We start from the raw sequence: 24034 nt of genomic DNA, 5'->3' as shown, positions 1-24034 counted from the left end.
AGAAACAGCAACAAAAATGAAATTATGATAACAAAACAACCACCCTCCCAAAAAAAGAAAATTTTTAAATGCACTTCTTCCTTTTCTGTACTTTCTCTTTCCTTTCCTTTCTTTTTCTAACCTTTTGCTCTTTCTTTCATCCCTCTTTTTTTTCTTTCCTTTCTTTTTTCCACTGGAGGAAGTTTCTGGAGTGGAAAATACACATATTGTCAAAAACAGCTGATATGTGGGCACTGAATAGAGTTCAGAATTTGGCATTTGGAAGAACTGATTTCAATTCCGGCCTCAGACACTTAATAGTTGTGTGATTCTGGAAGAGTCACACAACCTCTCTGTGACTCAGTGACTTATCTGTTAAATGGCCATAATTCATTGAACTAACATATAAAATAAGCTTTGTAAACCTTAAAACTCTACATAAATTTCAACTAATACTATTTGATAGTTATTATGTAATGGTTACTTTTCTTCAGAATAGTCTATTTTAATCCTTTCTTTTTAATTTTTTATTAGAAGTATAGCTTATTAGATAGGGAACTGGTCCTGGAACCTAGATGACTTGGGTTTGAGACTGGCCATATAATACTTCTGTGGCCCGGAAAAACTTCTCAGTGTTCAAGACAACTTTGTAAGAAAATACTTTGTAGAGCTCATGTTAAGCTTTATTGGTAAAGGGAATAATTTTTCCAGAGAATTTTCTGTACTGGTGAAATCAAAGACATGCTCCCTTTCTCTGTTCTTAATGGAAATACTTGAAAATCAAAGTGATGTAAAAATAAGGAATGGAAATATATTATAATGAAAGAGATAGACTAGATTTGTAATCATCAAAATGTGAGCCATAGGCTATTACTCAGGAACTAAGAACAATTTCTGGATTAAAGTCCCTTTTTAATTCCAAAATTCAGATGTACTGCTTATATTTTTCTTCTCTAATATTTTAGTAAAACTAAATAGTTGCCAGTAATTTTAGTTTATAGTATATTTTGAAAAAAAATTAAATTGGAAATTATTTTAAACTATTAGAAACAGAATATGAGTCACTAAACTTATAATAATTTGCTTTTGGTATTGTCTAGCCAGAAATGAATGAAACTGCAATTGCCTATATGATCCAGAAAGTATGTCATCAAGTGGGTCAGTTGTGGAACAATATACTCTTATGTGGATAAGTCTTATTTTTATCATTGTGTTTTTAGCATGAATATTAAGATTTACTATAAATTACTAATTCATTTGCAGTTTCCTTACAACTGGGTACTCTAATATAATACTTTTAAAGTTCATGAAATAACAAGGATGATTCCCTGTACTTGCTAATATGAATATAAGGTTACTTGAATGATTTATAGCAATGAAAGTTTGAATGATTTCTCTATATGTGTTTTTTTTTAATAAAGCCCCTCTTTCTTTTGTTTCTAATCTCAGTGTTTTTTTGCCCTTAGGAAAATGGGAGCCAATAGACAAATGTGACTTGCGTTTTCAAGATACCATCTAATAATACTGCAGGGCAAGCAAAAACAATATGGATGGCTTAATTGAACAGAATAGTGTACTAATGCACAGTAAAATCAGTGAAGCTGGAAAAAGGAATGGCTTAATTAACACCAGAAACTTAATGGCAGAAAATAGAGATGGTCTGGTATCTGTTTACCCAACACCCCAGTATCAGACTCACATAGTGGGAAATATCTCATCCCAGAGCTGCCTAGACAACAACAGGAATGATCCAGTGCAGCAGTTGCTGGATCCCAATACACTTCAACAGACTGTGGAGTCTCACTATCGCCCCAACATCATCCTGTACTCGGAGAATGTGCTGCGTTCCTGGGGGGAGAGTGGGAGCTCAGACTGCTGTGAAACCACATTTATCGAGGATCGCTCACCTACCAAAGATAGTTTGGAGTATCCTGATGGGAAATTCATTGACCTTTCCTCAGATGACATCAAAATCCATACTCTCTCCTATGATGTGGAAGAAGAAGAGGAGTTCCAGGAATTAGAGGTCAGACAGTAACTTTTAAATAATTTTAAATTTGTTTTGAATACACTTTTGGAGAGGCTGGGTATTGGAATGATTAAAAGGTTGTATTCATGTTGAATATAGGTAACGAACATTGGTAATAATGAAATGGGATCAGAGGGGCTTGTTTTATCTTGATATCATTTTTTAAAACAATCCCATTCAACGTTTTCAGTTTTTGAAGTACCTAGAAGCACATTTGTATGGGCATTGGTCTTAGTTCCTCTTGGAAAGACAGTCATATCTTCAAAATCACAGAGATTGCAGTATGATCTCATGTCTCAAATGTTGCACCTACAGATGGTAAGAACTGGATTTGAATCTCATCTCAGACATTTATTAGATATGTGACCCTGAGCATGTCACTTAAAGTTTCTTTATCTACAAAACAGAAATAAGAATACATCAAAGACATAATCTGAGAGTTGAATGATGTAACATATCTAAAGCACCTTAAGAATATTGTCTACTATATATGTAAGCTTTCATCATTAATATTATAAATTTTATTGATTACCTAAGTCCTAATTATAGTTTAACTCTTTGCTGTAAGTCAAACTGGACCAATAGGTCCATATACTGAGAAAAAAAGAGACAAAATTTTGGAGTTGCTATGTTTTCCTTGAAAAACAAAGATGTTTGTTATAGTGGTCATTAAAATTTGACACTTGCTGAAAAACAAAATTCAAGTCAACAATACATTTATGAGAGAGAGAAAGAGAGAGAGAGAGAGAGAGAGAGAGAGAGAGAGAGAGAGAGAGAGAGAGAGAGAGAGAAAGGAAGTAGGTCAGAGAGACAGAGAGAGGGGTGGCTAGGATTGCGCAGTGGATAAAGCACTGGCCCTGGAGTCAGGAGTACCTGGGTTCAAAATGGGTCTCAGACACTTAATAATTACCTAGCCGTATGGCCTTGGGCAAAGCACTTAACACCATTGCCTTGCAAAAACCCTAAAAACACCCCAAACAGAGAGACAGAGAGATATTACCATGAACAAGTTATCATAGCCATTGAGAAATATATAATGTCAAGCTATGACTCAGGCCTTGATTGCAAGAAATTCTCAGACTAACTAGATAAATTCAATGAGCAACATTTATTAAATATGTATTGTACAAAGAGCATTGTGTTTTGTGATGGGGAAATTGAAAAACCATTGCCCTTGTGCTAAAGTAACTTACATTCTTTTACACTGCTATGATACATATATAGATCCATCTACTACACTAGCACTATAGTGTACCTAAGGTATGAGAAAAAGATCACAATCAATGTTAAATTTCATGAAAAGTCTTAGAGGTGTGAATTTGGGGTTAAGCTTTTAAGGAGGCACAAGAATTTAATTGGATACCATGGGTCATGAATGACATTCCAGATTTAGAGAATAATGTAAGTAAAGTTACAAAGGATAGAAGCATATAATGTGTATGGTGGACAAAAATAATCCACCTTGATTTGAATGTGGAATATAGAATACAAGAGTAGTAATTAAAATTATAACGACAAAGATGAAACTGAAGAGACCTTGAAAGCTAGAAAAAGAGTGAAACTCTACACATAGTGTCATTTCTTGTATGATTTGAAATAGGTAGGTACTGAGACCCTTTCTAATTCTTAAATTCTGTGATTTTGTGATCTAAATCCAACCAAATTCCAAGCTTCCTTCTTATATCTGCTAGAGATTCCATTTTTAAAATTTATTTTCAGTTTAATTTAGGAAATAAATTAAATTTCCATAACATAACAGAATTTTTAAAATGCGCTGAATTTTTTTTTGTATAGTTGTTGTTCTTTTTAAAACTATAATGAAGTTTTCATGTAACTTACTTTTAAAAATTTTCTTCCGTTCCCCTACACTCTAAAGATGGACCATTATATACAAATGTGTTTGAATATGTACACTCCCATGCCCACACCAACGCCACCTATTTTTATATATTAAATATACATAATGTACATATATATATATATATATGTTTGTGTGTGTTTATATATGTATATATACACACATGTGTTAAATTATTTTATACATACTTTTATTTATCAGTTCCTTTTCTGGATGCTAATATTAGCTTCCTTCATAGTGAATTTCAATGTTTATAATAGTGAAAATGACTTACTTGCACAAAGATCATTTTATAACTGATATTTTGCTTTATTTTTCTAATTATAAGCTATAACAGGTCTTCATTCATTTGCAAATTTGGGGATTACACATTTTTTTACCACTCTCCCCTACTCTTGGCAGTAAATAAACTGTACATTTGCAGTTTAAGATATTTTCACATTAGTTATCTTATGTGAGAGTAATTAGGACTTATTTCACATAAGATTTTTTTTTTTATTAAAATGAGCTATTGCAATGATACAGAAGAGGGAGGCAAGAGGGAATGAGGGAACCTTTGCTCTCATTAGAGATGGCTAGGAGAGGAAACAGCAAATATACTCAATGGGGTATAGACATCTGGAGTAAGAAGGAAGGGGGAGCAGGGGGAAGGGGTGGGGATGTGAATAAAGGAGGAGAGGATGGACCATGGGGGGAGAGTAGTCAGATATAACACATTTTCTTTTTTGCTTCTTGCAAGGGGCTGGGATTGGAAGGCCTGCCCAGGACCATAGGGCCAGGTGGATTCTGGGCCTAAGGGGTGGTAGGGGGGCTCAGGGCTTCTTGGCCCCAGGGCCAGGGATCTGTCTGCTGTGCCACTCAGCGACCCTACAGTAGAGTCAAAGTGATAGGAGAGAGAAAATATAATACATGGTAGTGGAGAAATAAGAAAGGAGGGAGTTGCGATCAGCAATGGCAAAGTTGGAAAAACAAGGAAGTAACTTTTGTGATGGATTTATCATAAAGAATGTGATCCACCCGTGACAGAGTTGTTGGTGTTGGAACAAAGACTGAAGTACATTTTTTGTTATTATTATTTGGGGGAGGGTGCAGGGCAAGTGGGGCTGGTTGGCCTGCCTGGGGACACATAGCAGGGGGATCTTTGGGTGTCTGGGGCTGGATTTGGACACAGGTGCTCCTGGCTCAAGGGCCAATGCTCTGTCTGCCACCCAGCCACCCCTACTATTATTACTATTTTATTTTATTTTGGGTCTTTTATTTTCTTCTTTTTAGTTTTTGCAGGGCAGTGGGGATCAAGTGGCTTCCATGTCACACGGCTGGGTGATTTTGGGGTCTACAGGGCTGGATGTGGGCTCAAGTGCTTGTGGCTCCAGGGCTGGTGCTTCATCCATTGTGCCACCTGGCCATACTTACAATTGTTACTATTATTTTTTTAATTTTAATTTTTTTTCTCTCCCTTTTACTTTTTTCACCCAAGCAAGTTCATCTATATTCATGGGAGGAGGTGTATTTTGTTTACTTGTAAACAAGAATATTTTAAATATTTTATTAATGTAAAAAAATTTGTACAAAATGAGAATAAAAAATAAATTTAAATAATAAAAACATAAAAGAATGAAAATTAAAAAAGAAGTTATTGCCATTAAGGACATATCCCCTGTGTAAAATGAATGTAAGATTTGCTAAATAATGGCTTTCTTCCTAGTTCTACTTTTCAGTCTTTCATGAAATACAGTTTCAAAAGTGGTAATGATACATACAGAAAGGAAAGTGCTTGCTAAAATAATTTGAAGTTAAAATGAAAAAAATAATGCATATAGCCTTCATGGATGAATAAGAAGCACCTTGTTCTAGCCAATATGGAGATGGAGTTTCCATTTTCCTACCTAATAAAATCTCAGTTCTGGAAAAAAAAAGAGTAATTAGGACTAAGGGCATGAGGACTAAGGGTAAGAAAGGCATGAGATAGGAATAGGAAGGAAAAACATAAAAGAAGTTTCTTGTTTCGTTCTGTTTTTTTTTTCTTGGTGAGCATAGTATACATTCAGATTCCATGAGGTTGAAATCTTTTCCTCTGGCATCATCCATAACAGGTCTCTCAGGGTTGTCCTTGATCTCTAAACTGCTGAGGGAAACTGCATCCATTATAGCTGATAACCTCATAATGTTATTGTTAATGTGTACTGTGTTCTTTTGTTTCTGCTCTCTTTGTTCAGCATCAATTCATGTAATCCTTTCCATGTTTCCCTACAGTCCAACCACTCACAATTTCATTTAGAACTAGAGTGTTCTATAATATTCATATACTATAACTTGTTCAGGCATTCCTCAATTGATGAGTGCCCCCTCAAATTCCAATTCTTTGCCACTTCAAAAAGAATATCTATAAATACTTTTGAACATGTGAGACTTTTCTTTTTTATGATTTCTTTTGTCTATAGGCTTAGTATTGGTAATTCTGTGATAAAGGGTTACTTTTATTGATCTTTGAGCATAGTTCCAGATTGCTGTCCAGAATGACTGGATCAATTCACAACTCCACCAACATTGCATTAATGTCCCAATTTTCCCATATCCTCTTCAACGTTGGTCATTTTTTTTTTATTTTTGTCATCTTAGCCAGACTGATAGGTATGAAAAAGTACCTCATATCTGTTTTAATTTGCATTTGTCTAATAATGTTTTGGGGTTCTATGCAGACATCCAGCCAAGATGGCAGAGATAAGCCAGGCACTGTGCTAAGGTCTCCTGGCTTTCCCTCAGAACTAATATGCAAAAAGTCTCTTAACAGAATTAAAATCCACAAAATCCAGAAAAAGCAAAGGAGAAGGACATCTACCAACAAGGTCTGTCTCAGTGGTACATGGGTGAGCTGGGGGCAGAGGGTAAAGAGCCAACCCAGGGGTGGTGGGTTGAGATTCAGGATTAACCTCAGAAGAGCCATGGAAGCTTTTGGCTTTGTAATCAGATGGGAGAGCTCAATGACATCAATCCAGTCAGCTCCACTGATCTGGAAGACCAGGGTCACAGGTCCCATATTTTCAGCAGAGTTCCCATATTACCAGCTGAGCCCCCCCCCATCCTTGTGAGAGAAAGGAACTCTTCCCAGAACAAACACAATAACAACCTCCCCACCCCACTCACCCCCCAGATCTCTCTCAGTACTGAGTGTATAATAAGATTTACTCTATAACCTGATGCAGTAGCCTACATTGTTCAAGGATATTTCAGACCCTGAAGCTCTTCCCACACCCCCAGGGATATGGATTGGGCAACAAATCAAGGGCACAGACACTCCAGAGAAAGCCTCTAGCATCCCCTATTGACAGGCCCGCTTGGAGTTACTAAGTCCAGTCAGCAAAACCTCTGTGATTTTCAAAACCAAAGATCTTGGAACCAGTCCCTCCCCCAACAAATATCCTAGGAAAATGAAGAAAGGCCAGCAAGAAAGGGGGGGGGCATTGAAAACATCCTCAAAGACAAAGAACCTAACTCAGAGAGAGCTAAAATTTCTGAGGCAAATATGAATTGGTTTCCATCCCAGAAAGACTTCTTAGAAGAGAGCAGGATGGAGTCTAAAAATCAATTGGAAAAACTGGAAAATGAACTCAAGAGAAAATTAACACCTTGCAAGAGAAAATTAACTCCTTGCAACAAGAAAAAATATCCTTGGAAAACAGAATTGGACAAGTGCAAAAAGAAATAATGCTCTCAACACCACAAGTGGGCAAATGGAAAAATCCTTCAAAAAGGAATTAGAAAAAGTAAATGAAGAATATTCTTCTCTAAAAAATGGAATCCATGGAAAACTAATGATTTTATGAAACAACAAGTATCTGTTAAACAAAACCAAAAATTTTTAAAAAAAGAAGTAAATGTGAAATACTTCATCAGCATAACTACTGACCTACAGAAGAGATGGAGAGACAACTTAGAAATTGTTGAGCTTTCTCAACAGGTTGAGGATAACAAATGACTGGACTTTATATTCCAGAATCTCTTGAAGGAAAATACCCTGATGTCATGAACCAGAGGACAAAGTTATTGAAAGAATGCATTGATACCCTCCTGAAAGTGATCCCAAAATTAAAACACCAAGGAATATTGTGACCAAATTTCGAGATTATTGAATAAAAGAGAAAATCTCACAAGCAGACAGAAAGAAGCAATTACATGCCAAGGTTCCACAGTACAGATTACATAGGACCTGGCTGCATCAACATTAAGGGAATGCAGGGCCTGGAATACAATATTCCAAAGAGCAAGGGAGTTTGGAATACAGCCAAGAATTCACTATACTGCAAAAGTGAGCCTTCTCTTCTGGAGGAAAAGATGGACACTTAATGAAATAGGAGACTTCCAACTTTTCCTGAGGAAAAGACTAGAGCCAAATAGAAAATTTGGACTTCAAACAGGAGATGCAAGAGATACATAAAAAGGTGAAAAAGGAAAAGAAAAAAAAATTTGCTATCCAATAAAATAAAACTGGCTATGTCCCCAACTGGGAGAAAGATTCTCATAACTCAAGAATAGTGACTCTATTAGAGAGAAGAAACCTAGCCAGAGGTATTGGACATTAATGACTTATCTATGACTCAGAATGATTTAACAGTAATATCTTCTTAAAAAGGGGGGACAGTAAAGGGATGGGAGGATGAAGGAGATGTATGGGATCAATGACATTACATAAATAAGTACTTAGGACTTATTGCAATAGAGGGGAAGAATGGAGGAGGTAAAATCTGCCTGAATCTTTCTCTCTTCAGATTTGGCTCAAAGAAAAATTAACGTACATACTTTTAGTTACGTTAAGAAACTTATTAATGCCTCAAATATTAAAAGGGGGAAGAAGGAAGGGAAGGAAGAATGGGATGAAATCACCCATAAAACATAAATGAATATCAGAATCGATGTAAAACCAGAATCCTACAATATGCTGCTTACAAGAAATTTAAGCAGATTATATATATATATATATATATATATATATATATATATATATATGTGTGTGTGTGTGTGTGTGTGTGTGTGTCTGTGTGTGTATGTATGTGTGTATATGTGCATACATATATACATAAACATAGTGAGTGAAGGTAAAAGCTTGAAGCAGATTATATTTTGCTTCAGGTGAAGTAAAAAAATGCAGGGGGTAGCAATCCTTATCTCAGACAAAGCAACTGCTAAAATAGATTTTATTAAAAGAGATAAGGAAGGAAACCATAACCTCTTAAAAGATACCATAGACAATGAAGAAATTTCAATACTAAATATGTATGCTCTAAGTGGTATAGCATCCAGATTCTTAGAGGAGAAGCTGCTTGAGTTACAGAAAGACACAGACAGCAAAACTCTAATGGTGGAAGATCTCAACTTCCCCTCTCTCAGATTTAGACAAATCTAACCATAAACTAAACAAGAAGGAAGTGAAGGGGGCAAATAAAATGTTAGAAAACATAGATCTGATAGATCTTTGGAGAAGATTTTCTAAAATACATGACATTTACTCAAAAGTGTACCATGTATAAGGGCATTAAAACCTTATAATCAAAGGCAGAAAGGCAGACATAGTGAATATATCCTTTCAGATGATAATGAAATAATCATATGCAATAAAGGGCCATGGAGAGACAGACCTAAAACTAATTGGAAACTAAATAACCTCATTTTAAAGAATGAGTGGGTCAAACAACAAATTATAGAGAGAACTAATGATTTCATCCTTGATAATGACAATAATGAGACAACATATCAAAACTTATGTGATACAGCCAAGGAAGTTATTAGGGGATATATTATATCTTTAACTGCTTACATGAATAAAATAGAGAAAGAGGAAATCAACAAACTGAGCATGCACCTAAAAATTATATACAGAACAACAAAAAGCCCCAATTAAATATAAATTAGAAATTCTAAAACTTTAAGGAGAAATTAATAAAATCAAAAACAAGAAAACTATTGAACTAAATAAAACTGATCAAACTTTGGTTAATTTGATTAAAAAAGGAAGAATAAAAACAAATTACTAGTTTTATAAAGGAAAAAATATTAACTCATCACTAATGAGTAGGAAATTGAAATAATAATTTTTAGTTATTTTGCCCAACTGTATGCCACCAAATTTGATAATCTAAGTGAAATGGATGAATATTTACAAAAATACAAGCTGCCCAGGTTGAATGAAGAGGAAATTAAATACCTAAATAATATTATCTCAGAAAAAGAAATTCAACAATCCATTATTGAATTCCCTGAGAAAAACTGAATTCTATCAAGCATTTAAGGAACAATTGGTTCCAATTCTATATAAACTCATTGGAAAAACAGGCAAAGATGAAATTCTGCCTAACTTCTTCTATGATACTATTATGGTGCTGATACCTAAAACAGGAAGAGTCAAAACAGATAAAGGATATGCATGGAAAAATCTTAAATAAAATCTTAACAAAAGGATTACAGCAGGTTATCATTAGGATAATACACTATGGCCAAGCAGGATTTATCTCAGGAATGCAGGGTTAGTTCAGTATTAGGAAAATTTAGTGTAATTGATTGTATCAATAGAAATCATATGATTATATCAATAGATGCTGAAGAAGCCTTTGACAAAATACAGCACCCGTTCCTAGAAAACATAGGAATAAATGACTTGTTCCTTAGAATAATTAGCAGTATATATCCAAAACCATCAACAAACATTATATGCAATGGTAATAAGCTAGAAACCTTCCCAATAAGATCGGGGGTGGGGGAGAATGCTTATTATTACCACTACTATTCGATATTGTATTAGAAATCTTAACTTCAGCAATAAGTGAATAAAAAATTGAAGGAATTAGAATTCAGAAGAAACAAAATTTCACTCTGCAGATGACATGATAGTATACCTAGAAAATGCTAAAAAGTCATCTAAAAACTACTAGAAACTATTAACAACTATACAAAGACAGAATATAAAATAAACCCTCATAAATCCTCAGCATTTATATATATATATATATATATATATATATATATATATATATATATATATGATTAATAGCAAGATACATCAGCAAGAGCTAGAAAGAGAAATTCCATTAAAAGTAACTTCAGACAAGATAAAATACTCGGGAGTCTACCTGCCAAAGCAAACTCCCAAACTATCAAAACAATTATAAAAGACTCTTCACTTAAATAAAATCAAATTTAAATAACTGAGAAAATTATTAACTGCTCATGGATAGGCCGAACTAATATAATAAAAGTGACAATTCTACCTAAATTATTCTACTAATTTAGTGCCTCACCGAGAAAATTTCTAAAAAAATTAATGGGCTTGGAAAAAATGTAACGAAATTCATATGAAGAAACAAAAGGTCAAGAATATCCATGGATGGGGCGGCTAGGTGGCGTAGTGGATAAAGCACTGGCCTTTGAGTCAGGAGTACCTTGGTTCAAATCCGGTCTCATACACTTAATAATTACCTAGCTGTGTGGCCTTGGGCAAGCCACTTATCCCCATTTGCCTTGCAAGAAAAAAAAAAAGAATATCCATGGATTGAATGAAAAAAAGTGCAAAAGAAGGTGGCTCAGCCTTACCAGATCTAAAATTATATTATAAAGCATCAATCATCAAAAACAGTCTGGTATTATCTAAGAAATAGAATGGTGTATCAGTGGAATAGATTATATGCAAAAGAGTCAGCAGGAAACAACTATGTTATTATGCTGTTTGATAAATCCCAAAAGTCTAGCTTCTGTGATAAGAGCTCCCTCTTCAATAAAAACTGTTGGGAAAATTGAAAATTCGTATGGCAGAAATTTGGGTTTGACCAACATCTCACACTATACTAAGATAAAATCAAAATAGGTACAAGATTAAACATAAAACACAATATTATAAGCAAACTAGGAGATGAATGAATAGTTTACAAATCAGATCTATGGAAAGGGAAGCAATCTATGACCAAGGAAGAAATGGAGAACATCATTAAAAACAAACTAGATAATTTTGATTACATTAAATTAAAAAAAAAAAAAACTTTTGCACAGACAAAATCACTGTAACCAGGATCAAAAGAAATGTAAATTTGGAAAAAAATTTTACAACTACTATTTCTGACAAAGGACTCATTTCTTAAATATAGAGAGAACTGAATCAAATTTATATAAAAAAAATCCATTCCCTGATTGACAAAGTGTCAAAGGATATGCAAAGGCAGTTTACATATGATAAAATCAAAGCAATCCATAGTCATATGAAAAATTGCTCTAAATCATTACTGATTTACATCTTACACCTATCAGATTGGCCAATATGATCAGCAAGGACAATGTTCAATGTTGGAAGGGATGTGGGAAATCTGGAACACTAATACATTTTTGTTGAAGCTGTGAACTAATCCAAAATTTCTGAAAAGTAATCAGGAATTATGCCCAAAAGACAATAAAAATGTGGATACCCTTTGACCCAGAAATACCACTCCTGGGTCTATACCCTGAAGAGATCATAAAAAACGGTAAAAACAACACATGTACAAAAATGTTCATAGCAGCCCTGTTCGTGGTAGCAAAGAATTGGAAATGGAGTGAATGCCCATCAATTGGGGAATGGCTGAATAAACTGTGATATATGTATGTTATGGAACAGTACTCTTCTATTAGAAACCAAGAAGGATTGGAATTCAGAGAAGCCTGGAAGGATTTGCATGAACTGATGCTGAGTGAGATGAACTGAACCAGAACATTGTACATAATAACAGCAACATGGAGGTGATGATCAACCTTAATGGACTTGTTCATAATAATCAGGGACAATTTTAGAGCACCTGCAATGGAGATTACCATCTGTATCCAGAGAAAGAACTGTGGAGTTTAAACAAGGACCAAAGTCTTGACCAAAGTCAATTTTTTAAAAGTCTTTTGTAATACATAATTTTGCCATCTCTAATATTTTATTTTCTCCTCAAGGAGATGATTTATCACCCAACACATTCAATTTCGATCAATGTATCATATTGGAAGCAATGTAAAGATTATCAGATTGCCTTCTGTGGGAAAAGGGGAGAAGAGAAGGGAGGTTGGAGGAAAATTTGTAAAATTCAAATCATTACAGATAATGCTAGAAGAAACTACTATTGTATATAATTGGAAAACAAATAAAATATGAATAAAATAATCATTTGGAGTATTTTTTCATATTATATAGCTTTGATTTCATTGTAAAACTGCCTGCTCATATTTTTAATCATTTATAAATTGAGGAATGATTTGTAATCCTATAAATTTATTCAACATTCTATATATTTTAGAAATGAGACATTTATCAGATATACTAGCTATGAAACTTGTTTAGCAGCTTTCTGTTTTCCTGGTAATTTTAGCTCCATTGGTTTTATTAGTGCAACAACTTTTTTAAATTTAATGTAAAGTCATTCATTTTGCAATTTATAATATTCTCTATTTTGTATAGTCATAACATTTTTCCCTTTCCATATTTCTAGCAGATAGAGTATTTCTTTATCTCTTAATTTGTCTATGGTACCATCCTTTATGTGTACATCCTGTACCTGTTTTGTCCTTGTTTTGCTATAGTGAATGAATTGTGAGTCTATGCCTAGTTTTTGGTTTTCCAGTTTTCCCAGCAGTTATTGTCAGTTTATCCCAGAAGTTAATGCCTTTGGTTTTGTCAAACAGTAGATTACTAGTCATTTACTATGATTCATTTTGTATCTACCTAATCTACTGATTCATTACTCTATTTTTTTGCAAGAGAATGGGGTTAAGTGGCTTGCCCAAGGCCACACAGCTAAGTAATTATTAAGTGTCTGAGGCCAGATTTGAACACAGAGACTCCTGACTTCAGGGCCAGTGCTCTATCCACTGCACCACCTTTCCACCCCTATTATTTTTTTAAAGAAATATTTTATTTATTCTAAGTTTTACAATTTTTCCCCCATTCTTACTTCCCTCCCCCCACCCCCAACAAGAAGGCATTCTGTTAGGTTTTACATTGGTTCCATGTTATACATTGATCTCAGTTGTGTGTAATGACAGAGAAATCATATCCTTAAGAAAGAAAAATAAAGTATGAGATAGTAAAATTACATAATAATATAATGGATTTTTTTCCTTATTTCGCTGTAAATCTTTGGTCCTTTATTCCAAGTCCATAATTCTTTCTCTGGATACAGATGAGATTCTCCATTGTAGATAGCCCAAAATAGTCCCTGGTTGTTGCACTGAAGGGATGAGCAAGTCCATCAGGGTTGATAGTCAAGCCCTTGTTACTATTAGGTAGTACAGTGTTTTTCTCCTCATGCTTATCTCATTCAGCATCAGTTCATGCAAATCTTTCCAGGCTTCCCTGAATTCCCATTTCTCCTGGTTTCTAATAGAACAATAGTGTTCCATCACATACCTATATCACAGTTTGTTAAGCCATTCCCTAATTGAAGGACATTCACTTAATTTCCAATTTTTTTCCACCACAAACAAGGCTGCTATAAATATTTTTGTACAATTGATGTTTTTATCCTTTTTCATCATCTCTTCAGGGTATAGACCCAGTAGTGGTATTGCTGGGTCAAAGGGTATGCAAATTTTTGTTGCCCTTTGAGCATAATACCAAATTGCTCTTCAGAAAGGATGGATGAATTCACAGCTCTACCAGCAATGCATTATTCTATTTCCAGTAAGTTTTGATGACTGCTTCATTATAATATAGTTTTAGATCTTATATAGCTAGGCCCCTTCTTTCGTATTGTTTTCATCAATTCCCTTGATATTTTTAACCTTTTATTGCTCAGATGAATTTTATTACTATTTTGTCTAGGTCTTTAAAATAGTATTTTCATAGTTTCATTGGTATGGCACTGTATAAATAATTTAATTTAGGTGGAATTTTTATTTTTACCATATTAGCTCAACCTAACCATGAGTAATTGACATTTTTCCAATTGTTTAGAGCTGAATTTATTTCTATGAAAAGTATTTTGTAATTACATTCACATAAATTTCCAAATATTTTATGTTGTCTTCAATTACTTTAAATGGAATTTCTTGTTCTATCTCTTGCCTTTGGGTTTTATTGTTTTTCATTGAAATGCTCATGATTTGTGGGTTTCTTTTGCTTCTTTATTGCTATATCAAATTACTTCAATTAATTTTTTTCTTCTCATTGCTAAAGTTAACATTTCTACTTGAATTGTAGTGGTAATAATGGGCATCCTTATTTCATGCTTAATCTTATTGTAAATGCTCCTAATTTATCCCCCATTACATACAATATTTGTTGATGGCTTTAGACAGATATTGCCTATTATTTAAAGGAAAACTCCATTTATTCCTGTATTCTCTAGTGTTTTTTATAGGAATGGATGCTGTATTTTATGAATGATTTTTTCAGCATTTATTAAGATAATTATATGATTTCTCTTTGTTTTGTTATTGAAATATTTAAATCTGTTGAGTGTTTTTCTAATATTGAAGCAACCCTGATTATTTGGTGTAAATCCTACTTTGTCATGGTGTATTTTTCTAATAATTGCTTGCATGTTCTTGCTGAAATTTTATTTAAGATTATTACATTGGGGCAGCTAGGTGACATAGAGAATAATTACCTAGCTGTGTGACATAGGGCAAGCCATTTAACCCCATTGTCTTGCAAAAACCAAGATTATCATATCAATGTTCATGAAGGAGATTGATCTATAATTTTCTGTATCTGTTTTGACTCTTCCTGGTTTATATATCAGCACTATATTAACATCATAAAAGGAATTTATCAGAACTCTTCCTGTTTTTAAAAATTGTTTATGTGAAATTGGAATTAATTTTTCCTTAAAAGTTAGTATAATTCACTTGTAAATGCATCTGAGCTTGAGATTTTTCCTTAGAGAATTTATTGATGGTTTTTTTTTTCAATTTCCTTTTCTGAAATGGAGCTATTTATTTGTTTTATTTCCTCTTCTGTTAATCTGGGTAGTTTATATTTTTTGTAAATATTCATCCATTTTACCCAGATTGCCATATTTATTGGCATACAGTTGAGAATAATTGCTCCAAATTATCTCTTTAATTCCCTTTTCATTGGTAGTGAGTTTGTCCTTGTCAATGGTGATACTGGTAATTTGGTTTTCTTCCTGTTTATCAATCAGATTAACCAAAGGCTTATCTATTTTATTTATCATAAAGTCACCTCTTAGCATTTTTATTATATCAATAATTTTCTTGCTTTCAGTTTTATTAAACTTTCTTTTGATTTTCATAATTTCTAATTTGACATTTAATTGGGGATATTTATTTTGCTTTTTTCCTAGCTTTTTAAATTTCATGTTCAATTCATTAATATCCTCTTTCTCTATTTTATTCATATAAACATTTATGGACATAAAATTTCCTGTATAAACATCTTTGGTTGCAACCCATAAACTATTGTCATTTACTTGGATGAAATTATGGATTAGTTCTCTAATTTTTTGTTTGATCTACTCATTCTTTAAAATTATGTTATTTAGTTAACAATTTTTGGTTTCTTTTCCCATAGTCTTTTATTAAATATAATTTTTATTGCATCATGATTGGAGAAGCAAGCTATTGTATCTAAATTTTCTAAGATTCTATTCACCTTCTTAACTTCCTTCTTGTTTATTTTGTGGTGAGATTCTGAGATTCTGAGATTTTGTGGTTAGATTCTGAGATTCTGATTCTGAAAGAGGGATATTGAGGTTCCCCACTATCATTATAGTTTTTCTGTCTGTTTCCCTATAATTCATTTAGTTTCTCCTCTAATAATTTGGATGCTCTACCACATGCTATACTGCATATAATTTAATAATTATATCACTTCATTACCTTTTAAGAAGATTGATTTGATTTTTTTGTTCATTTTGATAGTTGTGTTCTGTTCCTTGGATATAGGGAGTTTAGTCTTGAGCCTTTTGTGCTGGGGCTAGGGTCTGGTCCATGGCTAAATGCTTGCTAATATATTGCTTATAAAGCCGAGATGTTTGCAGAGGTTTGTTTCATCCTTTATGTACAGGTTTGGAGATGCAGTGTTTGAATCTTTACCTATTCCTGTCTGTTGCCCCAGTGTTCCCAAGGCTCAGACTCTGTCTGGGTTTGAGAGCTTCCCTGGTGTCTTTGCTATCCAACTGAACTGGGATCTGGGCTGCTATCTTCCCGCCAGGGCATGGGCTGCTGTCTAGCTGCCAGGACCTTGAATGTACTGTGGCTAGAAGCCTCCTTTTGGCTTTCTTGTCCTCCTGTCTAGCTAAGCTTTTATTCAAATTTACCAAAATTCACTAAAAAGCTCACATGATGTTTAAAATTGAGAGTTTGTTTTGCTCATTTTTTTTTGGTTGGTTCTGGAGGTTTAATATCTATTTAGAGTCTTTATTTAATGTTGTGTAAGGAAAACTCCAGGAGCATACTAGCTTCATGCTGCCATCTTGGCTCTGTTCAACTCTTTCCTTAAAAAAACAAATTTCCTCTACAACATACTGGCAAATTGTCATGCAGTTTTTGTTTGAAGACTTCTAATGAGGATACACTCACTATTTTCAGAGGTAGCAGATTCCACTCTGAATTATCTTTCATTATTGAAAAAATGTTCCCTTTGTTTCCTTTAAGATTAATTTTTCTTCTTTCCCTTTCCAGTAATTACTTCATGATCCACCTTCTGGGGTCAAGGAATAGAATGAGTCTAAACTCATTCTAAACTCTCTCTCTCTCTCTCTCTCTCTCTCTCTCTCTCTCTCTCTCTCTCTCTCTCTCCCTCCGTCCCTCCCTCTCTCCCTCCCTCCCTCCCTCCTCTTCTCTTCCCCAGAATGATCACATTAAATTAGTATGGGAGTGAGTTTAACAGCTGAAAATAATTAATCGAACTGCAAATATTAATGGGGCACCTACTATATGCTTGTAATAGTGTTAATTCTTGTTTTAAAGATACATATACATGATGGTGGTGATAATGTTTCTCTTTATTTTTTTAGGGTTTTTTTTTTTTTTGCAAGGCACTGGGTTTAAGTGCCTTTTCCCAAGGCGACATAGTTAGATAATTATTAATTGTCTGAGGCTGGATTTGAAATCAAGTAGTCCTGACTCCAGGGCTGGTGCTCTATCCATTGTGCAACCTAGCTGCCTCTTTTCCTTCATTCTTGAAGAAGACCACAATGTCAGGGAGGTGATGCCATTATGAACACATAAATTGAATTTGAGTGAGGAATTGTTGTGATAAGTCGCCAGCTTCACTTTCTCCTCCAGAACCATCTGGATCCAGTGGCCAGATATGAATCAGGACAACTGGAAATGGCTCTGGATGTGAGGCAGTCAGCATTAAGTAACTTGCCAAAGGTCACATAGATAGTGTCAAATGTCCCAGATTGGAATTGAACTCCCATTCTCCTGACTCCTGAGTCAGAGCTATATCCACTGTGGCATCTAGTGGCCTGGAACAGATAGTGATGGAGGAGAATTAAATCAAATAAAGTGTAAAATGGAATTCATGATTTTAAGTCTATTTGTAGAGATCAGAATAAGATCACAGAAATATATTTCCATGAGGGACAATAGAGCTCAACTAGTTTATTTTTTTATTTCTTTCATTAAAGGGGTTTTCTTTTTGAGTCTGACATGTTGTGGGGACTGCAGAATGGCTACTCATCATCCTGTCCCTCACACTCAGTCTTTTTTTAAAATTTATATAAATGTTTTATTTGTTTTGGAATTATATATGATAGATTCTACCTATCATTTTGTAGGGTTTTGAATTTCACAATTTTCCCCCCTTCCCTCCCCTTACCCCCCCAAAATGCAATATGATAAACTTTTCATTGTTTTTATGCTATATGTTCATCAAAATTGAATGTGTTGACAGAAAAAAAACATCTCCTTGAGGAAGAAACAAAATACCAGTGATTGTAGTATTAAGACAAATTTTTTTAAAAAATTAAGGTAATAATCTTTAGTATGTGTTTAAACTCCACAGTTCTTTCTCTGGATGATATTCTCTGTCACAGATCCCCTAAAAGTGTCCCTGATTAATATATTGGTGATGAGCAAGTCTATTAAGGTAAATCATCACCCCCATGTTGTTGCTAGGGTTGTACAGTGTTCTTCTGTTTCTGTTCATCTTGCTTAGTATCATTCAGGCTTCTCTGAAATCCCATACCTCCTGATTTCTAATATAACAATAGAGTCCCACCACATACATATACCACAGTTGTAGGTTCTGTCCATTTCTACCACAAAAAAGAGCTGTTATGAATATTTTTGTATAAGTGATGGTTTTAATCTTTTTCATGATTTCTTCAGGGTACAGACCCAGTAGTGATATTGCTGGATCAAAAGGTATGCACATTATTATTGTCCTTTGGGCATAATTCCAAATTTTTCTCACAAAGGTTGTTTCAGTTCACATCTACACCAACAATACATTAATGTCCCAGATTTCCCACAACCCTTCCAAAATTGATCATCGTCTCTTTTGTTCATATTTGCCAATATGAGAGTTGTGAGTTTTGTTTCTCCCTTCCCAGTTCTAATTCCTTCAATTTCTTTTCCCTTTCTTATGACTGAAGCTAACATTTCTAATACAATAGGTAGGAATGGATATTTGTATTTTGTCAAAGGTTTTTTTTTTTTGCATGTACTGAGATAATCATATGATTTCTGTCAGCTATGTTATTGATATCCAATTACACTGACAGTTTTCCTAATGATGAACCAATCCTGCATTCATGGAATAAATTCTCCTTGGTCATAATTTATTAATCTTTAATTGCTCTGCTAAGATTTTATTTAAGATTTTTTCATCTATATTCTTTAGGGAAATTGGTCTATAATTTTCTTTCTCTGTTTTGACTCTTCCTCATTTGGGTATTAGAACCATATTAGTGTCATAGAAAGTATTAGGCAGAGTTCCACCTTCAGTTGTTTGGTGAAATAGTTTATAGAGAATTATAACCAACTGTTCCTTCTAAATTTTAAAAATTTATTTATTTTCATCCATATGCATATGTATATTTTTAAGTTCGAAAATTTCCTTCCACTCTCCCTTCCCACCTCCCTCCCTCAATGGCAAACAGTCAGAATTGCTTTGCACAAACATATTTTGAATAAAGATGTTTACATATTAGTCATTTTTGCTATGAGGAATCAGGATCAAGGAAAAGAGATACAGAAGAGATAATTTTTATAAACTGTTCATGAGATTTTAAAGGGTTTGGGATGTTTTTTTGTTTGTTTTGTTTTGTTTTGCTTTACTTTTATTCTTCTGGATGGAGATAGCATTGTTAATAGCTGTTGTCTTACGTTGACCTAGCTCTCTGAACTGTTGAGAGGAGCTGCTTCCATTAAGGTTGATCATCTTACAAAATTGTTGTTAATGTGTACATTGTTCTCTTGGTTTCAATTGTTCCTTCAATGTTTAATAGAATTCACTTCTGAATGTATCTGGCCCTGGAGATTTTTACTTAGGGAGTTCATTGATTGATTTTTGAATTACTTTTTCTGTGATTGGGTTATTTAGATATTTAATTTCCTCTTCATTTAAAATGAGTAACTTATATTTTTGTAAATATTCATCCATTTCACTTTGATTATGAAATTTATTGGCATACAGTTAGGCAAAATAGTTCCTAATTATTGGTTTAATTTCCTCCTCATTGGTGGTGAGTTCATTTATTTCATTCTGATACTAGTAATTTGCTTTTCTTCTTTCTTTTCTTTAATCAATTAAACAAAGTTTTATCTATTTTATTTTTTTCATAAAACCAACTCTTGCTTTTATTTAATAGTTTCCTTGCTTTTTATTTTATTAATTTTTCTTTAAGTTTTAGAATTCCTAATTTGGTATTTAATTGGGGGGTTTAATTCATTCTTTTCTATTTTGTAGTTGCATGCTTAGTTCATTGACTTTCTCTTTCTCTATTTTATTCATGCATTCTGAGACTTAATATTTCCCCTATTAACTGCTTTGACTGTATCCCATAAGTGTTAGTGTGTTGTCTCATTATTTTCATTATCTAGCAGGAAATAATTAATTCTATCCATAATTTATTGTTTGATCCATTCATTTTTTAAAATGAGGTTATTCCATTTTAGGACTATCTCTCCATGACCTATTATTGCACATTATTTTTATTGCATTATGGTCTGAGAAAGAAGTATTCACCATTTCTGCCCTTATGCACTGATTATGAGGTTTTTATATGGTCAGTTTTTATGTAGGTGCCATGTATTGTAGAAGAAAAGGCATATTCCTTTCTATCCCCGTTCAAATTTTCTCCGAAATCTCTTGTCAAGATTTTCCAACATTCTATTTACCTCTATAACTTCCTTCTTGTTTATTTTATGACTAGTTTTATCTAATTCTGAGAGAGGGAGGTTATGTTCTACCACCAGTAGAGTTTTGCTGTCTATGTCTTCTGTAACTCATTCAATTTATCCTCTAAGAATTTGGATGCAATACAATTTGGTGCATACATATTTGTATTGAAATTGCTTCATTGTCTATGGTACTTTTGGGAGGATATCATTTCCTTCCTTATCTATTTTACTGAGATCTATTTTTGCAGTTTCTTTGTCTTAAAATAAGGATTGCTACCCTTCCTTTTTCATTTCAACTGAAGCATAATATATTCTGATCCTATGTTTTACCTTTGATCTGTATGTATCTCTCTTTTACAATGACTTTCTTGTAAGTAGCATATTGGAGGATTCTTGTTTTTAATTCACTCTGCTATTCATTTATATTTTATGGAAGAGTTAATCCATTCACATTCAAAGTTATAATACTAAATCATTATTGCCCTTCATGCCATGTTCCCTCTGTTTGTATTTCCCCCTTTTCACCTTATTCCTACTTCCCAATATTTTGTTTTTGAATACCACTTCCTTAAGTGTATTTCCCCCCCTTATGTCCAACCCAACTCCCCTTTTTGCCCCTTTCCCTTTACCCCTCTTCCCTTCCTCCCTTCTATCAGTTCCTCTTTTCCACCCCCTCCCCCTTTCCACTTATAATAGTTGAGAAGTGAGATAAGATAAGTTTCTAAACTTAAATGAGTATGTGTGTGTGTGTGTGTGTGTGTGTGTGTGTGTGTGTGTGTGTGTGTTTTAATCCTTTTTTTGAGCCAAATCTGATAAATGTAAGATTCAGGGGTTCTCACGTCCTCCGTTCTTCCCCTCCATTGCAACAGGTCCTTTGTATCTCTTCATGTGATGCAATTTACCCCCATTCAATCCACTTTATCCTCCCATCTCTTTACTTTCCCTCCTTTTTAAGGACATATTATTTATAAATTATTCTATCAGAAGCACAATCAAGTCATGAATGTCCATTACCTCTGGCTACATATTCTCTCTCTCTCTCTCTCTCTCTCTCTCTCTCTCTCTCTCTCTCTCTCTCTCTCCTCTCTCTCTCTCTCTCTCTCTCTTAGAGTTACAGGTCTCAAGAATTCTATGAGTGTCTCTCCCAGGTAGGGATGTAGCCAGTTTCATTTTATGGAATAAGAGGGTTTTTTTATCTTTTCCCTTTTTTGCCTTTTCATGTATCTCTTGTGTCTCCTGTTTGAATTCCAAGCTTTCCTTTTAGCTGTTTTTTTTTATCAGGAATAGTTGGAAGTCTCCTATTTTGTTAAATATCCATCTTTTCCATGGAAGAGAAGGCTCAGTTTGTCTAAATAGTGAATGTTCTAAATAGCTGTATTCCATGCTCCTTTGTTCTTCAGAATATCATATTCTAGGCCCTTTGATCACTTAATGTGGATGCACCCAGGTCCTATGTATTCCTGACTGTGGCTTCTTTTTCTTAAATTGTTTCTTTCTGAATGCTTACAAGATTTTCTCTTTTATCTGATAGTTCTGGAATTTGACTACAATATTCCTTGGTGTTTTCATTTTTGGATCCATTTCAGGAGGGGATTGATATATATTCTTTCAATTTTTATTTTACCCTCTGGTTCCATGATATCAGTACAATTCTCCTTCACTATATACTGAAGTATGCATCCAGGCTTTATCTCTCTTCAATATTTTCAAAAAGTTCAATGATTTTTAAATTGTCTCTTCTAAATGTATTCTCCTGGTCATTTGTTTTGCCAATGAGGTATTTTTCATTTTCTTCTATTCTTTTCATTTTTTTGATTTTGTTTCACAGATTCTTGTTGTCTCATGTAGTCATGAGTTTCCACAGATTCCAGTCTTTTTAAGTGAATATTTTCTTCATTTACCTTTTGCAACTCCTTTGCCAATTGGTCAATTCTGATTTTGAAGGAGTTTTCCATTTGCCCAATTGTGAATTTGAGAGAATTATTTTCTTTTTGTGCTTCTCCAAGATTATTTTCAATTTCTTATTACAAGGTGATTTTCTCTTGTAAGGTGTTAATTTTCTCTTGCATTTTTTCCCCAGTTCTTCCAATTGATTCTTTCCAGACTGGAGACCAATTCATATTCTGCTCTGTAGTTCTAGTTCTCTCTGAGTTAGAATCCTTGTCTTCATGGTAACATTCAGTGGCCCCTGTTTTCACTGGCCTTTCTTCATTTTCCTAGGGTTTTGTGTTGAGGGGAAGGGATGGTTCACAGACCTTTGATATTGAGATCCCTAAAGGTTTTACTCCCTGGGCTTGGTAACCCCAAGTGGGCTGGCCAGTAGGGGATGCTAGATGCTTATTCTGGAGTGCCTGTGACTTTGATTGTTTTCCCATTCCCTAGGCCTGGGGGTGTGGTGGGGGGAAGTGTGTGGGAGGGGAAACAGGATATTGGTTATCCTTGAGCAATGTGAGCTGGGCCCTCAGGCTATATAGTTAATCCACTTAATGCTCATTCAGCCCTGAGGGAGATCTGTGGTCCACACCTGGGCCTGGGGTAAGGGGACAAATACCATTTGGAGATGCTATGATGTTTGTTCTAGAAAGAGGAATTTGGGGGAGTGGAGGGGACTTAAGTGGAAACACAGAGACCACTGAAAACATGGGGTCTTCCAGGCCAACCTAATTGACTGGATAGATGTCTAGCTGCTCTCCCTTTGACTGGAACTCAGCCAAAGCTTCTGTCAGTGTTTTCAGATTAGTTCCTAGAGCTCACCACACCAGTCCTGTGCTGGTTCTCTGCTCTCTTCCCCCAGCTCACCCATGCTCACTTGAGACAGACTTGTTGGTAGATGTTCTCCTCAGTTCTTCTGTGGG

The 24034-nt window shown here is 34.3% G+C and overlaps 1 protein-coding gene across 4 annotated transcripts in view; it reads left to right on the top strand.

The window, feature by feature from the left end:
• SYNDIG1 (synapse differentiation inducing 1) overlaps window positions 1–24034 on the top strand; it is a 305302-nt gene that overhangs the window by 91037 nt on the left and 190231 nt on the right. For all 4 annotated transcript variants that reach the window (XM_074209316.1, XM_074209315.1, XM_074209318.1 and 1 more), the window contains exon 2: window positions 1446–2005. In XM_074209316.1, the coding sequence (XP_074065417.1) occupies window positions 1526–2005 (480 nt within the window). In that variant the 5' untranslated portion in view covers window positions 1446–1525. The remainder of the gene's footprint in view (window positions 1–1445; window positions 2006–24034) is intronic.

This window comes from Macrotis lagotis, chromosome 1, assembly GCF_037893015.1.
Source record: "Macrotis lagotis isolate mMagLag1 chromosome 1, bilby.v1.9.chrom.fasta, whole genome shotgun sequence".
NCBI classification, from domain to species: Eukaryota; Metazoa; Chordata; class Mammalia; order Peramelemorphia; family Peramelidae; genus Macrotis; species Macrotis lagotis.
Note: the sequence above shows the minus strand (reverse complement) of the source record. Positions and strands in the feature narration are given on the sequence as shown.